At 37.4% G+C, this 19,051-nt stretch overlaps 1 protein-coding gene across 2 annotated transcripts in view; it reads left to right on the forward strand.

Annotated features, from left to right (window-relative positions):
- The window catches only part of USP24 (ubiquitin specific peptidase 24), a 164,769-nt gene that overhangs the window by 22,102 nt on the left and 123,616 nt on the right, over positions 1-19,051 (forward strand). The window contains exons 2-3 of one of the 2 annotated variants that reach the window (XM_047788957.1): positions 12,218-12,383; positions 14,698-14,765. In XM_047788957.1, coding sequence (XP_047644913.1) covers positions 12,218-12,383; positions 14,698-14,765 — 234 coding nt within the window. The remainder of the gene's footprint in view (positions 1-12,217; positions 12,384-14,697; positions 14,766-19,051) is intronic. The other variant, XM_047788958.1, reaches the window with a different exon arrangement.

The following is a 19,051-nucleotide window of genomic DNA, read 5'->3' on the forward strand; positions in this document are numbered from 1 at the left end:
TAATGAAATCGGTAGGCTATCATAATAAAAAGTAAAGACCTGGCCTCATATAGTCAAAAGGCTGAAAACATTGAAGTTTTGTTACTTAACACTTGAAAAAGAAAGTAATGCCGGTTTTGAAATATTAACGCTCGGTAGCTCTGTTACGCTTTGCCCCTAATACTGTTTCCCTTAAACATGCAGGAGAAGGGATGGATCCAAGCCAAGCCCACGACCTGGCTTGGATCCACCCCTGCTCTTGTTCACATTGTCCTGCTCTCTAAAGACGGAATCATTTGTGTCTTTATCTCTGTCCCCAAAGTTAAGTACCTTGTCTGGAACGTAGTGAGCTTTTGATAAGTGTATTTCTAATCAATTTAGAATCAGTGGTCATTAGCATTTACTTGAGTATCATTTGGATTTGGCATCTAATGAGAAAGTAGTGTTTTACACTCCACAGTTGTTATTAAAAGCCCTATACCTATGTCCATTGGGAGCTCTTTTGCAATAGGACCGTTCCTAGTTGCTTTGCATGTGTTCTCTTGCTCAATAGGTAATTTTTGCCAAGGACAGTCTCTACTCAAAATGATGACTCAGAGTATTAGACCAACCTAAATATATCCATATTCATGTCACTCTTTCCTCCTCTCTTGTGATTCCCTTTCTCTTTTGTGTTGGTAGCACCCTCCTCAAAATGTAGTGGTGTTCAGTATCATTTTTTAATACTGATGTTCACCATGTATGTTCCTCCCCCCCCTCCCCCCCTTTTTTTACTTTTTAGGGCCGCACCCACGGTACATGGAAGTTCCCAGGCTAGGGGTTGAATCGGCGCTACAGCTGCCAGCCTACACCACAGCCATAGCAACATCAGATCAGAGCCATGTTGCGACCCACACCACAGCTCACAGCACCCACTGGGTGAGGCCAGGGATCAAACCCGCAACCTCATGGTTACTAGTTGGTTCGTTTCTGTTGCACCGCTATAGGAACTCCAAATTTACTCTTTTAAAGGCTGCATTCATAGAGTTGTGCCAACTATCACCACTCTTTAATCTTTGAATATTTTTTATTATCCCAAAGAAACCTTACACCCATTTTTAACAGTCACTCTCCTTTTCTCCCTCTTCTCATCTTCTAGCAGCCACTTATCTACTCCTTATGTCTGTATTTGCCTTATTGGGGAGATATTACATATAAATGAAACTATATACTATGTGGCCTTTTATGTCTGGCTTCTTTCTCTTAGCATAGTGTTTTTGAAGTTCCCAGGCTAGGGGTCTAATCGGAGCAACAGCTGCCTGCCTACACCAGAGCCACAGCAACGCCACATCCGAGCTGCATCTGCGACCTACACCACAGCTCACGGCAATGCCCGATCCCTAACCCACTGAGTGAGGCCAGGGATCAAACCCACAACCTCATGGTTCCTAGTTGGATTCATTTCCGCTGCCCCACGATGGGAACTTCCAGTATTTTGTTCATTTTTAAGGCCAAAAAATATTCCATTGTATGGATATATTATATTCATCAGTTTTGGTGGACATTTGGCTTTTTATCATTTTTTGATTTATTATTAACAGTGCTGCTATGAACATGTATGTGCAAGTTTTCCTGTGGAAATATGTCTCATTTCTCTTGGTTATATCTCATTGGTTTATCTGCAAATAGAATTACTGTGTCCTATAGTAACCATGATTAACTTTTGAGGAACTGCCAGATCATCTTGCAAAGAAGCTATACCATTTATAATCCAACCAGCAATACATGAAGGTTCCAATTTATCCACTTACTCACCAGTACTTGTTATTGTCTGTCTTTTAATTTAGCCATTCTAGTGTGTGTGAAGTGGTATCTTGTGGATTTGATTTGCATTTCCCTAGTGACCAGTGATGCTAAGCAACTTCTCATGTGCTCATTATTGGCCATTTATATATCTTCTTTGGAGAAGTGTCCATTTTTTTTTTTGAATTGTCTTTTTGTTGCATTGTAAGAATTCTTTTATATTGTAAAAGTTCTTTTGTATTCTAGATAAAAGTTTGTTACATATTAAACTCACAATTATTTTCTCATTCTGCGATTGTCTTTCCACTCTCTTAGTGCTATCCTTTGATGCACAAAACTTTTTCATTTTGATGAAGTTTAAAATTCACAATTTATCTTTTTTTTTTTGTCATATTCTTGGTGTCCCAAGAAATATTCCCTAATCCAAGATCATGTGGATTTGCTCCTTTGTTAAATTTTGAGTTAATCTTTTTATGTGGTGTGAAAAAGGTCCAGTTTTATTCTTTTGCCTATGTGTATTTAATTGTCTAGTATCATTTCTTAAAAAGCTAACTTTCACTGTGTTGCTTAAAAAGCCTTTGTCAAAGATTAAATTGTATAGTTTTATTGAAAATCAATTGACCACAAATACAAGGGTTTAGATATGGAATCTCAGTTTGATTTTATTGATCTGTATGTTTTGTTCTGTTTTATGGCCATACCCATGGCATATTGAGGTTCCCCAGGCCAGGAATTAAATTTGAGCTGCATCTGCAACCTATGCCACAGGTGCAGAACCAGGAATCCAACCCACACAGTCAGATTCTTAACCCACTGTGCAGATCAGGAACTCCTGATCTGCATGTTTATCTTTATGCCAGTACCACATTGTCTTCATTAGCATAGCTTGTCATTAGCTTTGAAAGGGAAGTGTGAATCCTCAAACTTTGTTCTTTTTCAAGATTATTTTGGTCATACAAGGTTCCTTGCATTTCTATGTGAGTTTTCGAGTCAACATGTCAGTTTTTTTGCAAACTGAGCTGGAATTTTGATGCTGATTGCATTGAATATATAAACTAATTTGGTGAGTATTGCCATTTAACAATATTAAGTTCCAATCCATGAACATGGGCTGTCTTTCCATTTTTTTTAGGTCTCCTTTAGTTTCTCTCCATGTTTAATGGTTTTCAGTGTACAAGTGTTGTGCTTCTTGAGTTATTTCTTTTTAACATTGGTCTTCTGCCCATTTTTCAGTTGGGATGTTTACGTTTGTTATTGAGTAGTATTAGTTGTTTGTGTATTTTGGAGATTAAGCCCTTGTTGATTGCATCATTTGCAAATATTTTCTCCCATTTTGTAGGTTGTCTCTTCATTGTTTTTTTAATTATTTCCTTTGCTGTGCAAAAGCTTGTAAGTTTGATCAGGTCCCCATTTTTCAATTATTGTTTTTATTTCTATTACCTTGGGAGAATGACCTAACAAAACATTTGTGCAGTTTATGTCAGAGAATTTTTTACCTATGTTCTCAGCTAGGAGTTCTATGATATCATGTCTTATGATATCATGTCTTTAGGCTATTTTGAATTTATTTTTGTATGTGGTGTGAGGGTATGTTCTAGTTTCATTGATTTACTGTCCAGTTTTGCCAGTACCACTTGCTGAAGAGACTTTCTTGTCGCCTTCATCAAAGATTAACTGACCTTAGATGTCTGGGTTTATTCCTGGCCTTTTTTTTCTGTTCCATTGATTTGTATGTCTGTTTTTGTATCAGTACCACACTGTCTTGATTACTGTAGCTTTGTAGAATTGTTTAAAGCCTAGGAGAGTTATACATCCCACTTTTTTTCCCCCCTCTCAGGATTGCTTTGGCAGTTTTAGTTTTCTTATAGTGCCATATAAATTTTTGGATTGCTTGTTCTACTTCTGTGAAAAATGTCATGGGTAATTTGATAGGGAGAACATTAAATCTGTAGATTGCTTTGGGCAGTATGCCATTTTGACAATATTAATTCTTCTAACCCAGGAGCATGGGATATCTTTCCATTTCTTTGAATCCTCTTTAATTTCCTTTATTAATATTTTATATGTCTTAGCATATAGGTCTTTCATTTCCTTGGTCAGGTTTATTCCTGAGTTGCCCCCCCCCCCCCTTGGTACAATTTTAAAAGTTTTTTTTTTTTTTTAACAGCCTTTTGTTTCTCATTATGCCTAATTGCTCTGGTTAGACCCTCCAGTACAATGTTGAATGGAAGCTAGAGAACAGACATCTTTATTTTTAATCTTCGAGGAAAGCATTTGGTCTTTCACAGTTGTGTATCGTGTTTATTGTAGGGTTTTTTTGTAGATGGCTTTTATCAGGTTGAGGAAATTCCATTTTCTTTCTTTCTTTCTTTCTTTTTTTTGGCTTTTAAAGACTGCACTTGTGGCTTATGGAAATTCCCAGGCTTGAATTGGAGCTGCGCCTGCCAGCCTATGTATGCCACAGCAACAATAGATCCGAGCCATGTCTGTGACCTACACCACAACTGCTCACAGCAACGCCAGATCCTTAACCCACTGAGCGAGGCCAGGGATCCAATCCGCATCCTCACGGATACTAGTTGGTTTTGTTACAGCTGAGCCATGACGGGAACTTCTCTTTGTTGACTTTGTTGTTGTTGGATTTTGTGAATTTTTTTTTCTGCATCTATTAAAATGATTGTTTTTTATCCTTTATTCTGTTACTGTAGTATATTGTATCGGTTGATTTTTGTATGCTAAATCAACCTTGTATGCATCCTTGGTCATGATGTACAATCCTTTTTATATATTACTTGATTTAGTTTGCTAGTTTATTGTTAGAGATTTTTGTGTTTGTATTCCCAGGGATGTTGGTCTGTAGTTTTGTTTGTTTTTCTTGGGATATTTTTGTCCATTTTTTTAAATTTCAGTAAAACACAACATAAAATTTACCATTTTAACCATTTTGAAGTATACAATTCTGTGCATTGAGTACATTGACATTATTTTGTAACCATCACCCCATCCATCTCCAGAACTTTTTCATCTTCCCAATTTGAAACTATGTACTCATTAAATGATATAGCTTCTCATTCTCGCTTGCCCCCAGCTCTTGGCAGCTGTCCTTCTACTTTCTGTCTCTATGAATATGACAATTCTAGGTACCTTATATAAGTGGAATCACACAATATTTGTTATTTTGTGACTAGCATATTTCACTTGACATAATGTCTTTAAGGTTCATGCATATTGTAGCATGCATGTATTAGAATTTCTTTGCTCTTAAAGGCTGAATAATTGTATGTAGTACCACAATTTGTTTATCTATTTGTCAATGGCACTTGGGTTGCTTGCTCCTTTAGGCTGTTGTGAATAACGCTGCTATAAATATAGGTGTACCAGTATCTACTTAAGTCCCTTCTTTCAGTTCTTTTGGATACATACCCCCAAGTAGATTTGCTGGATCATGTGGTCATTCCATGTTTAATTTTTTGAGAAACTGACCTGCTTTTTTCACTGTGTCTGTGCTATTTTACATTCCCACCAGCAATGCACAAAGTTTCTAATTTTCCTACATCCTTATCAACACTTGTTATTTCCCACGTTTTTGATAGTAGCCTTCTTGATAGATGTGAACTATTTGGTTTGGTTTTAATATCAGCATAATACTGGTCTTATAAGTTGGTAAGTCTTCCTCCCTCCTCCCTTCCTTCCTTTCTTCCCTCCCTTCCCCTTCCTCCCTCCTTCTTTGCTTCCTTTTCCTTTTCTTTTCTTTCCTTTTCTAAGAGTGTGAAGATTTACGTTAATTCCTTGAATGTTTGGTGGAATTCACCAGTAATGGCATATGGTCCTGGTGTTTCTTTATGGGATGCTTTTGATTCAAAGCATTCCCTTTACTTGGTATAAGTCTATTCAGCTTTTCTGTTTCTGCTTGCATTAGTTTTGGTAGTTTATGTTTTTTTAGAAATTTGTTCATTTCATCTAGATTATCTAATTTGTTGGCATACACATATACCAGTAGCATTCCTTATAATCATTTTTATTTCTGTAAGAGGACTATTGACACCCTGGCTTTCATTACTGATTTTAGTGATTTGAGTGTTTTCTCTTTTTTTCTTGTTTTGTCTAGCTAAAGATTTGTCCACTTTGTCGATCTTTTCAAATACCCAACTTTTGGTTTTGTTTATTGTCTCTATAAATTTTCTGTTTTTTCCTTCCACTCTCATCTTTATTATTTCCTTTCTTCTGCTTGCTTTGGTTTTGGTTTACTGTTCTTTTTATAGTTTTCTAAGGTACGTGGTTAGGTTGTTAGTTTGAGATCTTTTTTCTTTTTAAAAAATATTTGCCTCCAATCATTGCATATCATAAGTTACGTTATATTTTAATGTTCATTCATCTCAGAACATTTTCTCATTTCCCCTGTGGGGTTTTGTTTTTGTTTTGTTTTTTCTTTTGTTTGTTTTTGACCCATTGGTAGTTTAGGAATATTTTGTTTTATTTTCACATGTTTTTGGATTTCCCACATTTCCTTCTGCTGTTGACTTCTGATTGCATTCCATTGTGGTCATAGGACCTACTTCATATGAATTTAAGCCTTTTGAATCAATTGAGGCTTCTTTTATAACCTAACCTAACATATGCTCTATCCTGGAGAATGTTTCATGTGTGCTTGAGAAGAATGTATATTTTGCTATTACGTTCATTTAACAAATATCTTTTATTTTATTTTTTGCATGTCACTTAAATGTCTTTTAGATAGAGTTGGGTTATAGTATTCTGTTTTCCTTATTGACCTCTGCCTGAGTGCTAGTTATTATTGAAAGTGAAAGCTTCCAACTGTTCTTATTAAATTGTGTATTTCTCTTTAGTTGTCACGTTTTACTTCCTGTTCTTTAGGTCTTTGTCAATAGATGCATATGTGTTTAGAGTTATTCTCTTTCTGATGGATTAACCCTCTGTCATTAAATCTTCATTTATCTCTAGTAATAAATTTTCACATAACTTTCTTTTCTGATATTAGTGTAGCCACTCTCAGTTACTATTTTCATAGTATTCTGCTTTCCATTCTTTTATTTTTTTATTGACCTTTTTTTTATCATTATGAAATATCCCTCTTTGTCTCTAGTAATATATTTCTTGCCTTAATATCTGCAGGCATACCTTGGAGATATTGTGGATTCAGTTCCACACCACTGTGGTTAAGTTAAGCAAATACTGCAATAAAGGGAGTCACACAAATTTTTTTTGGATTAACAGTGCTTATAGAAGATATGTTTACACTTGGAGTTCCCGTCGTGGCGCAGTGGTTAACGAATCCGACTAGGAACCATGAGGTTGCGGGTTCGGTCCCTGCCCTTGCTCAGTGGGTTAAGGATCCGGCATTGCCGTGAGCTGTGGTGTAGGTCGCAGACGCAGCTCGGATCCCACGTTGCTGTGGCTCTGGCATAGGCTGGTGGCTACAGCTCCAATTCGACCCCTAGCCTGGGAACCTCCATATGCCGCAGGAGCGGCCCAAGAAATAGCTAAAAAGACAAAAAAAAATAAAATAAAATGCCTTATTGATAGAAAATCTAACCATTATCTGAGCCTTCAGCGAGTCATAATCTTTTTGCTAGTAGGAGGTCTTTCCTCGATATTGATGGGTCTTTCCTCGATATTGATGGGTCTTTCCTCGATATTGATGGGTCTTTCCTCGATATTGATAGTCATTTCCACCTGGCTAATGAGGGTGGTGGTTGCTGAAGATAGGGGTGACCGTGTCCATTTCTTAAAACAAGTGAAGTTTGCTGCATCCGTTGACCTTTCCTTTCATGAATGTTTTTCTCCATAGTGTGTAATGCTGAATGATGGCATTTTATTCACAGAACTTTCAAAATTGGAGTCAGTCCTCTTAAACACTGCCACTGCTTTATTAACTGAGTTTATATAACATTCTCATTGTACATCTTCATCAGAGCTTTTGGGTGACCAGGTGCTTTGTCAATAAGCAGTAATATTTTGAAAGGAATTTTTTTTCCTCAGTAGTAAGTCTCAACAGTGAGTTTAAAATATTCAGGAATCCATGTAGTAAACAGGTGTACTGTCATCCACACTTTGTTGTTCCGTTTGTAGAGCACAGGCAGAGTAGTTTTAACATACTTCTTACGGGCCCTTTGTTCTGTGGAATTGTGAAAGACAGTTGGCTTCATTAGTCCTTCACAGGAGAGTCAGCGTGTCTTTTGGGGTTGGTTGGTTTGTTTCAATTAAACATTTTATTAAATTTTTTAAAAAAATAGTATTTCCCATTTACAGTTACTGCAAAATACTGACTATATTCTCTCTCGTACAGTACATCTTTGAGCCGGTCTTACACCCAGTAGTTTGTACCTCCCACTCCCCTACCCCTATCTTGCTCCCCCCGCCCCATAACCACTAGCTTGTTCTCTATATCTTGTTCTACTTTTTGTTTGAAGCCAGGCATTAACCTCTTCTCTCTAGCTGTGAAAGTCTTAGATAGCATTTTCTTCCAATATGAGGCCGTTTTGTCTGCATTGAAAATCTCTTGCTTAGTGTAACCGTCTTCATCCATTGCCTGAGGTAGATCTGCTGGACAGCTTGTTGTGGCCTCTGATCAGCACTTGCTTCTTTGCCTTGAACTTTTATGTTATGGAGGACTTCTTTCCTTCAACCTCATGGACCAACCTCTGTTAGCTTCAGATTTATTCTGCAGCTTCCTCACCTCGCTCAGCCTTGTAGAATTGGAGAGAGTTGGGGTCTTACTGTGGATTAGGCTTTGGCTTAAGGCAGTGTTGTGGCTGGTTTGATCTTCTACACAGACCACTAAAACTTTTTCGTATCAGTAGTTAGGCTGTTTCACTTTATCATTTGCATGTTCACTGCAGTAGCACTTTTAGTTTCTTTCAAGAACATTTCCTTTGCATTCACAACTTGGCTAACCGATGCAAGAGGCATAGCTTTCAGCCTGTCTAAGCTTTGACATACCTTTCTCACTAAGATTAATCATTTCTAGCTTTTGATTTCAAGTGCAAGTCATGGTACTCTTCCTTTCACTGGAACACTTAGAGTCCATTGTAGGGTTATTAGTTGGCCAAATTTTAATAGTCTTTTTGTCTCAGGGAGTAGGGAAGCCTGAGGAGAGGGAGAGAGACCAGGAAAGAGCTGGTCAGTGGAAAAGTCAAAATGCACACATTTGTTGATTAAGTTTGCGGTCTTATATGGTGCAGTTCCTGGTGCCCCAAAACAATTACAGTAGTAACATAAAAGATCATAGAACACCACAACAAATGTAATAATAATGAAAAAGTTTGAAATATTGTGAGAATTAACAAAATGCAACACACAGACACGAGGGAGCAAATGCTGTTGGAAAACCAGTGCTGATAGACTTGCTGTATGCAAGATTGTCAAAAAATTTAAATTTGTGAAAAACACTGTCTATGAAGCACAGCAAAATAAAGCACTATAAAACAAAGTATGTCTATATTGTTTGATACTAAATAGCCACTCCATCTCCTTTGTGTGTGCATGATATATCTTTGTCTATCCTTTTATCGCAACCTCTTTATGTCTTTCAGTCTAAGGTATATCTCAATGATATCCTGCTATATAGCACTGGGAGCTATATCTAGTCACCTATGATGGAGCATGATGGAGGATAATCTGAGAAAAAGAATGTATATATGTATGTGTGACTGGGTCACTTTGCTGTACAGTAGAAAATTGATAGAATACTGTAAACCAGCTCTAATGGAAAAAATAAAAATCATTAAAAATAAAAAAATAAAAGGAGTTGCCTTTTGCAGTATAAATAAATAAATAAATAAATAAATAAATAAAATATATCTGTTGTAGACAGCATATAGTTGGATCACTTTAAAAATCCATTCTGTAAATCTCTGCCTTTTGATTAGAGCATTTAGTCCATTTATATGTAATATATTACTAATACTTATAATTTAATATAGTTATTTGATAAGACAAGATTTACATTTGCTTTTTGATATTTATTTTCCATATATGGCTTATGCCTTTTTGGTCGTCTAATCCTCCGTTACTCCTCTCTTTTGTATTAGATATTTTCCCAGTGTACCATTTTATTTTCTTTGTTTTTTCTTTCACTCCATATTTTCTTAAGTTATTTTCTTAGCAGTTGCTGTAAGTTACAATTATTAACATCTTAATCTATAGCAATGTGGTTGAGATTAATACCAACTCAATTTCAATAGCTTACAAAACATTCCTATGACGTAACTTTGTTCTCTACCCCTCCTTTGTGCTATTATTATCATACAAGTCACATCCATATTCATTATAAGCCCATTAACTCAGTTTTATAATAATTGCTTTGTGCATCTGTCTTTTAAATCAGATAGGAGAAGAAATGCTGCATTAATATGCTTTAATGAGAGAATGATGAAGGGCCATGGAGGTGGTGAGAATAAGGTTAATTCCACAATCGTGAATTTTTAAGGAAAAAAATCTATAAAAAAGCTTTCATTGGAAAAATATTTATTAAAATGTGTGATTAGTTTTTAAGTGGTAAAATTAATAGTGGGTTTTATTTTTGCTATTCATATTTTCTGTATTTTCTACAATGAACATGTATTATTTATTTGTTAATTTTAGACAAAAACATAAAAAGTATTTAGAAACCAAATTATTTCTGTTACCAAGTGGAATGGGCTTCTTAAGGAGAGCATGCTGGGTATAATTTAACCTTTTTTCTTTTAACCGCTACAGGTAAATCACTACCTCTCTAATTCATTAGGCTTTTCCTATATAAAATACTGAATTCACTTAGATTCTGTCTGGCTCAAAAATCTATGTTTTTCTATATTTACCTTAACAAATTATTATAATTTTTAAATAATCCACTACCCCTCACTCTTCACCCCTAGTTTATATAATCTTTCACTCCATTTAAAATTTTTATCACCCTTTTGATTTTGTCTTTATTTTCATCCCAGTTCATCCATGAACCTAAAAAAAATGATGTTGGCATTCCTTTAGATAACCATTCCTGTGGAGTTGAAAACTGTTTTTCAGTGTGCTTTTAAAATAATTTCTGCTTTATATGTGTGGTCTTTTCCTTCACTGAGGCTAAAGGTGAATTTTTTAATGGACTATGTGGGGGTTTTTTGGTATAATTAAATTGTAGAGTGGATTGTGGAAACAGCTGGGTTTTCAAAGAAACTAAGTATTAGGCTATTTGGAGAGAGGAATCCAGTTTAATTACATATTATCACAGTGAGAACTGATGGCAGATCTGGCAGTTACTTCATTGATAGTTGAAACTCTGTGTGAATTATTTTTCCATTCAACAAATATGTTTTAAATAGTACTTTGTGTTAGGCACAAGGTTTTAGAGATACGGAGGTGATTGAAAACAGAACTCTGTCTTCATGGCTTGCTTGGTCTGGTAGGGACAAGCATAGCATAAATCACAAATAAATGTAAAATTGTATCTGTGAGTTGTGTTGTGAAGGAGAAGTTCAGGATGGTCAGTATAAAGTAATTAAAGGATTTTGGTATAGTTTAGAAGCTCTGGAAAGGCTTTTCTCTGAAAGAATTAAGAGTATAGAAGTTAAGTAGGTTAAAGACGACAGAAAGATGAGTTCAGGAATAGCGGTGTCTCTGGGGAAATGGACTGAAGTAGGTGGATTTGAGAGAAATATAGGAGGTCTGATCACTTAGTCTTAGGGATGGGATTGGGGGAACAGGATTTTAAGAATGAATTCCTGATTTCTGGCTATGCTGCTAAAGAATGTGGTACCGTTCAGTATGGTGGACAATCCTGAGCAGAGGGCAGAGAGCCTAGCGCTGAGGTTTGAGAGACTCCAGTGCGTGATGGCTCAGAAGGGGAGACAGAGGGAACAGCAGGCCCCAGAGAAGAACAGGTAGGTGTGCCATCCTGGGAAGTGAGGGAACAAATGTGGCATATCAAGAAGAGGAAGTGGGCGGAAGGTCAAATAGTCCCAACAAATAGGATAGACCAAAACATGTCCATTGGGTTGAATGATACACCATGGAGTGTGGTGACCTTGACAGTTGCCATTGGAGAGCAGGGTCTCTGGCATCCTTATTGGTGTAATATCAGGAGTGAGTCTGTAGTGAGGAGATGGAAACAACAGATAGAGATAATAACTCTGGACAACTTTATCCCTCAGTGAAAAAAAAGGGGGAGAGGAGGAAGTAGGATGGCCATAGCTGAAGGTAGATTTAATATTCCTGACGAGAGATTGGGAGAGCTCATTTTGAAGAATGAGATGAGCTCATCCTTCTGATGGAGTAGGGAGGCCACATTAATACAAGTTAAAAAATATTTCAGGTATCTTGGTGAAAGATACTATGAGAAAGAAATGTGGAATTCACTCTTGGTATTAATGGCTACCATTGATTAAGGAGCTGCTTTATGCTAAATTGAAACATTTTAAAATAGTCACTAATTTGTTTTTTAACCATCATCCCTTTTTGTCAGAAGAATGATGAAAACGGAAACTGCTCAGGGGAAGGAATTGAATTCCCTACAACAAATTTATATGAACTGGAAAGCCGTGTTTTGACTGATCATTGGTCCATACCTTACAAGCGGGAAGAATCACTAGGCAAATGCCTGTTGGCGTCTACCTACCTAGCAAGACTTGGTAAGTTCATACCTCAGGACACAGGAGGAGAGGTGTTTTTTGAGGGGGAAGCGAGACTTTAATCTTAGCTGCTGTCATTGCCCATCTGTATTATCTTAGATCATTTACTGTCTTTGTCCTTGTTTATCCTCTGGGGAATAAAAGAGCTGAATTAAATCAGCTGTTTTCTTCTAGCTCCAACAGAGTGTAAGATTCTTTAAATATAATTGAAAAGCCTTACAGAAATTGAAAAAAATTTTCAGAAGAGCTTAAAGCACTTTAGATTAAGCCTCAATTCAGTGGCTTTTAAAATTTTATTTTATTATTTATTTATTTTTCTTTTTAGGGCCATACCCGCGGCATATGGAGGTTCCTAGGCTAGGGGTCCAACTGGAGCTACAACTTCCAGCCTACGCCACAGGCCCAGCAATGCAGGATACGAGCTGTGTCTGCAACCTACACCACAGCTCATGGCAAATCCAGATCCTTAACCCCCTGAGCGAGGCCAGGGATTGAACCTGCAACCTCATGGTTCCTAGTCGGATTCATTTCTGCTGCATCACAACAGGAACTCTTCAGTGGCTTTTTTAAAAAGAAAGTAATATTTATTTAACAAATATTTTATGCTTATAAAGTGCTTGGCACTATCAAGTGTTTTGTAGATATTAAACTAATAGAGTAATAAAATATCACTAGGTTGGAGAAAAAGTATCAACATGAGGAAGCTTCTATACTGCAGATATATTAAAGAGAAAATAATAAATTATGTTTCATGGTGAATGCAGTTATAAAGAGGGATTGGACCACTGTTTTGTGAATATTTTTTAAAATATTTTTTTTAAGTACATACTTGGGAGTTCCCCTTGTGGCTCAGTGGGTTATGAACCCAACTAGTATCCCTGAGGATGTGGGTTCAATCCTTGGCCTCACTCAGTGGGTTAAAGATCCAGCATTTCTGTGAGCTATAGTATAGGTCACAAACGTGGCTTGGATCCTGCATTGCTATGGCTGTGGTATAGGCTGGCAGCTGCAGCTCTGATTCGACCCCTAGCCTGGGAATCTCCATATGCCACAGGTTCGGCCCTAAAAAGCAAAGGAAAAAAAAAAAATAGGTGCATACTTTACCACAGTGATTAAATATGAGGTACATCAAAAGGATTTGTTTTTTACTTTTAAAGTCAAACTTTATTGAAAAAAATAATTACACATTTTTAAAAAATAAATTTTATTGGAGTGTAGTTGACTTAGAAAGTTGTGTTAGTTTCAGGTTACAGCAAAGTAAATCAGTTATACATGTATGTATATCCATGCAAAAGGAAGTATTTGACTAGGGTTTCATGGGGCACGTGTGACTGGCCTCCCAGCAGCGGCATTTGTTGACTGCCTGTGAGAACGCAGGTACTGTGCTAGGTAGTGGGCCTGAAAAGAGAAAACGTGCTCAACAGGCTAACCACTGTTAAGATCTGTCATTGAGGGTTGGCTGGTTGGTTTGTTTTTAGGTGTGTTCCAAAGGATAATTTTACAGTGGTGTCATTCATTCACTTAGCAAGTATTTATCACTTACTCTGTGCCAGGAACAATTCTATGCATTTTACTGCACAGAGTTTATCACTTTGTTTTAGGGAAGAAAAGTGATTTGAGCCCTTATTGTGAATACTTGTGGGGTCTTTTGTTTTTTGTTTTTTTGGGGGGTTTTTCTTTGGGGTTTTTTTGCTTTTTAGAGTTGCACCCGAGGCATATGGAGGTTCCCAGGCTAGGGGTCAAATCAGAGCTACAGCCGCCGGCCAGAGCCACAGCCCCATGGGATCTGAGCCCCATCTGCGGCAGCAACGCCAGACGCTTAACCCACTGAGCAAGGCCAGGGATCCACCCCACAACCTCATGGTTACTGGTCAGATTTGTTGCCGCTGCACCGCAGCGGGATCTCCTGAATACCTGTGTGTTTAACAGAGATGTTGAGGAATACAGTGGTGGCTCCTCAGCAGCTGCCCTTGGTGTTTTCTTAGCTATTTAGTCAGATCACTGGAAGTTACTCTGACGTGGAAACGTAACCTCAGTCATTTCAGTTCTAATTAGTACTTATTTTTTATACATACTGGTAAGTATATATAAACAATGCATAAATATGTTATGCTTTTAATAGATAATGGCATACTGTGACTGTTTCTCAGCCTTATCCTTCATCAGAATGTGTGTAGTCTGCTTTTAGAAATTCCTTAAGAATCAAGGTTTCTATAATAAGTAGTTCCATATGTATGAATTTGGAATGATATATATGACTTCTACAACTCCCTGAAGTATAAATAAGGCATATTGTTTCATTTATTTTACGAAGGTCTTTCCGAGTCTGATGAGAATTGTAAAAGATTTATGGATAGATGTATGCCTGAAGCATTTAAAAAGGTAAGAAATATATGCTGTGCTGATGTTTTTGTGGGGGGAGGTGGGGGTGAAGGTGAATAGGCTTTTTGTTTTAGTTTTTTACGTGTGAGCCCAGTTTATGAGTCCTGTCCAACTTAGGAATGCTCTAGTATGAAAAAGGTAGCCCTGACTTTGGGGCTTAGAGATGATTTACTTCTTCTGTATTTAATTGTTTGCACATGTCATTGGTTGGGTATCACTTTTACTTCCTTCTGTTTAACTGCTGAAGAATACGTTAAGACTTATACTAGGAAATTATTTACATCTTACTAAACTAAGAATTGTGGCATTTAAAATAATTGTTTATCAAAAAATACGCCATTTTGTACTTACTATTCTACTGAGAGGCAGGCGTCTAAAACTACAGAAAGTTTGACTGCATTGAATAGTCTAACTGGCAAAATGGCACGTGGATGGCAACATCTCTGTCAGAGCTGGGCTGATATGCTTGCTCCCAGTCTGATCACATCCCTTTTAAAGCAATTTTTCTTACCAGTGAGAATAGAAAATTACAGGGCTGGTGTTTCTGAAAGCCCTCTAACTCAGCATGGTTCCCTTCTCAGGACCTGAGTCCTGAATGGCCACAAGAGCAGGGACAATGTCACAGGACCCTGTTGTTTCCCTAGCATAAGCCAGTGCCTAGCTCAGAGGAAAGAGCCCCGTAAAGCTTTGTTGAATGAATAAATGAGTCTCCTGCTCTCTGGTACTCCTGGGTTTTGACATCCATTTTTGTCCCACATGCAAGTAAGTTACAACTACAGATGGGGGAAGTTTGAATTTATCTTAAAACCTAGTAAAATAAACTGTTCATTTGCAAACTATTATTCCCATCTGCATCTTGACAGACAGGATCTCCCTTGATTCAAGGCTGAAAAGAGAACAAAATTAATTTTAGGGAGAAAAATTGCTCATCTTTGAAAAAAGGGAGAAATCTTTTTAAATTTGGGTAGGGATTATGTGGAATCAAGATTTATCTTCATTTCCTGGATGAATTCATTTACCACTTTGTAGTTTAAAATTGTCTCTCTCTCTTTTTTTTTTTTTTTAGGGCCGCACCCACAGCATATGGAAGTTCCCAGGCTAGGGGTTGAATCGGAGCTGTAGCTGCAGGCCTACACCACAGCCACAGCAACGCAGGATCTGAGCCATGTCTGCAACCTACCCCACAGTTAATGGCCACACCAGATCCTTAACCCACTGAGTGAAGCCAGGGATCGAACCTGAATCCTCATGAATCCTAGTTGGGTTCGTTAACACTGCGCCACCACAGGAACTCCCACAGTTTAAAATTATTTTAAACTTTTAAGAATTTTGTCAAGAATTGTATAACTTAAAAATAACAGCACTTTTATAATGTAATATACTGTGATACGTATCATAATGTGTGCATCAGTTTGCAGAGAAAGAAACCACAAGTTTATTCACATAAGGAAAGGACCTTTAAATTGATGATCTCCAGATGCAGAGAGCCCTGTGTTGAGTCAGTCCAGCAGCAAGTTACATATTCGGAATTTAAAGCTCTAACTCTATACAAAGATGCTTCAGAGGACTGTTTTATTTTATGCCCTCAGCTGTTCGTAATAGTATAAAAAATAGTCAAATAGTGTTGGGAGGTTTTTTTCTATAAAACTATGAACACGAAGGTACCCTGCATAATGTTCAGTGTCATTCACTTCTTAGAGTTTAGAGCTATTAATAAAAAGGTTTTCTAAACCAGACAAATTTCAGAATTCTGTATGCCTTTAGACTTGGTTACCGGAAAACTCAGTGTATCTTATATAATTGATTTGCTTCCCTTAGCTGTGTTTCCTGGTGTGACAATTCGCTCCCTACCCTCTTCCCTAGGGCTTTTTTACAAGCTGCTTCCTGCCCTTTTTTTTTTTTTTTTTAAGAAATAAGGGTATAAATAATAGGCAACTGTATGAATAAGGTGCACAAAAGGAGCTTTGTTGTAATTTCTGCTTTCTTCACCTTTCAGGCTAGCCTGCATCCTTTCCTAGTGTGTTCAGGCAGGGAAAAACACCTAGATCTGTCTCGCCATTGTGCATAGTTATTTAAACTTTGTACACCTGATCCCCACAAGGCGCTGCCTGTCTTGCCCCACCTTGTCTGTAAGGTACATAGAACTCCATTTTCATAGTAAAAACTGAATAAATGAGATGGCAATAGAGGGAGTGGGGCATAGTCCACATAAATTTTATAGTCACATACGAAGCTTCTTAATCTCTGCTTTATTTTGCTTTATTATCTAATTTTTAAGTATAGGAAGAATATACAGGCAGGCAAAAGAATTCTTGCAAAATATAGTAACTCACTGGTTTATATAAAATCATTTGAGCAAATAGTACAGCTAATTGCTGTGTAAAAGATCTGAAACTGAGGTTTTCCTCTACAGCTAAAGAAATACGGGCTCTTTCAGCCTGCTCTTAAAGGGTTCTCAGTGTGGCCATGATGAAATTTTTATAGCATAGTATTTCCCTCTAAAGGGAAATCTTATAAGAACATGAAACCACTGTACCAGTTTTCCATTATTTTATTAAGTAGAGACTTTTGATTTCTTATTCCCTGTTCTAGCAGTTTTTCCTGAATTAGGTTTCCCCAAGCACTTAGAAGATCAAAGATTGGGGAAATCCAAAGATGATTGGATTCATCTCTGTGTCTTTTCCTTCCTTTGTAACAAATCTAAAATGCTCTCTGAGCGTGATATACCATTGTTTTGTATTTTGTTTTATATTTAAGAAAAATAGCATCAACGTGAACAGTGTTACAATGCCTTATCACTTAGAACTATTTTAGATTTTCTTACATTTTTAAAAAAATTTTTTTGTCTTTTTTAGGGCCGCATACACAACATATGGAAGTTCCCACGCTAGGGGTCAAATCCGAGCTGCAGCTGCTGACCTGTGCCACAGCCACAGCAACACTGGATCCCAGCTGCATCTGCAACCTACACTACAGCTCACAGCAACGCTGGATCCTTAACCCACTGAACGAGGCCAGGGACTGAATCCACATCCTCATGGAGCCGGAGTGGGAACTCCGGATGTGCTTACATATTTTTAAAAAACTGAGTATTACTTTTATATATTGTATTAAAGGAAAATACAAGCAAAACAAATTGGTAAGGTGTTTCTTAAAAAAAATTTTTTTTTTGGTCTTTTTAGGGCTGCACCTGAGGCATGTGGAGGTTCCCAGGCTAGGGGTCGAATCGGAGCTGTAGCCACTGGCCTGTGCCACAGCCACAGCAGCTCGGGTCTGTGACCTACACCGCAGCTCATGGCAACTCTGGATGTTTAACCCACTGAGTGAAGCCAGGGATCGAACCTGTGTCCTCATGGATACTAGTCAGATTTGTTTCTTCTGAGCCACGATAGAAACTCCCTAAAAATTTTTTTTTTTTACATTCAGAGCCATGCTGCCATCTTGTCAGCAGGTGGGAAGATGCAGTCTTGCTTCTGAGATTAAAACAATATGAAAAGAATGTGTATGTTTAAATCATGAAATGCAGCATCCATTTCCAGGAATGTTTATTAATAATGACAGCCAAAATATATTAATAACAAACCTTACTAATAAGTTTACATTTGTTATGCCTTTTGATACTTGTAACATCTATGGGAAGTGGGTGGGAATTATGCATCTTTTGAGGTGGGAGAACTGAACCTCGGAAAACTCAGGTAAATTTGTCCAAGACCACACAGCTAGAAAATAGCAATACCAGAGCTGATCTCAAGTTCTTTCTTGCTCTTCACCGCTTGACCTCCCCTAGTAATAATGAAAAGTAGAAAAGCAGATAAACATTTTGCTTTAAATGAACTGTTTTTGTTGTTGTTGTTTTGGGTTTTTTTGCTTTTGCTTTGTAGGACCAAACATGCATCTTATGGACATTCTCAGGCTAGGGGTCGAATTGGAGCTGCAGCTGCCAGCCTACACCACAGCCACAGCCATAGCAACACAGGATCCAAGCCATGTCTGCAGCCTATGCCACGGCTCATGGCAACACGAGATCTTTACTCCACTGAACAAGGCCAGGGATCAAACCCGTGTCCTCATGGACACTAGTCGGATTCGTGACCACGGAGCCACAATGGGAACTCCTAAACAAATTATTTTAATATTAGGGAGTTAAAAATCAAAAACAAAACTAAGTGGTGACTGTGAAATAAATGAATGAGTAGAAGACTACAGCTATGGGTCTTTAAAGCAAGACATCTGCATAAAAATAAGTGTTACAGTAATTATCTCTTGATTATTTAAGACTGAATGAT

The sequence above is a fragment of the Phacochoerus africanus genome, chromosome 8, assembly GCF_016906955.1.
Source record: "Phacochoerus africanus isolate WHEZ1 chromosome 8, ROS_Pafr_v1, whole genome shotgun sequence".
Classification (NCBI taxonomy): domain Eukaryota; kingdom Metazoa; phylum Chordata; class Mammalia; order Artiodactyla; family Suidae; genus Phacochoerus; species Phacochoerus africanus.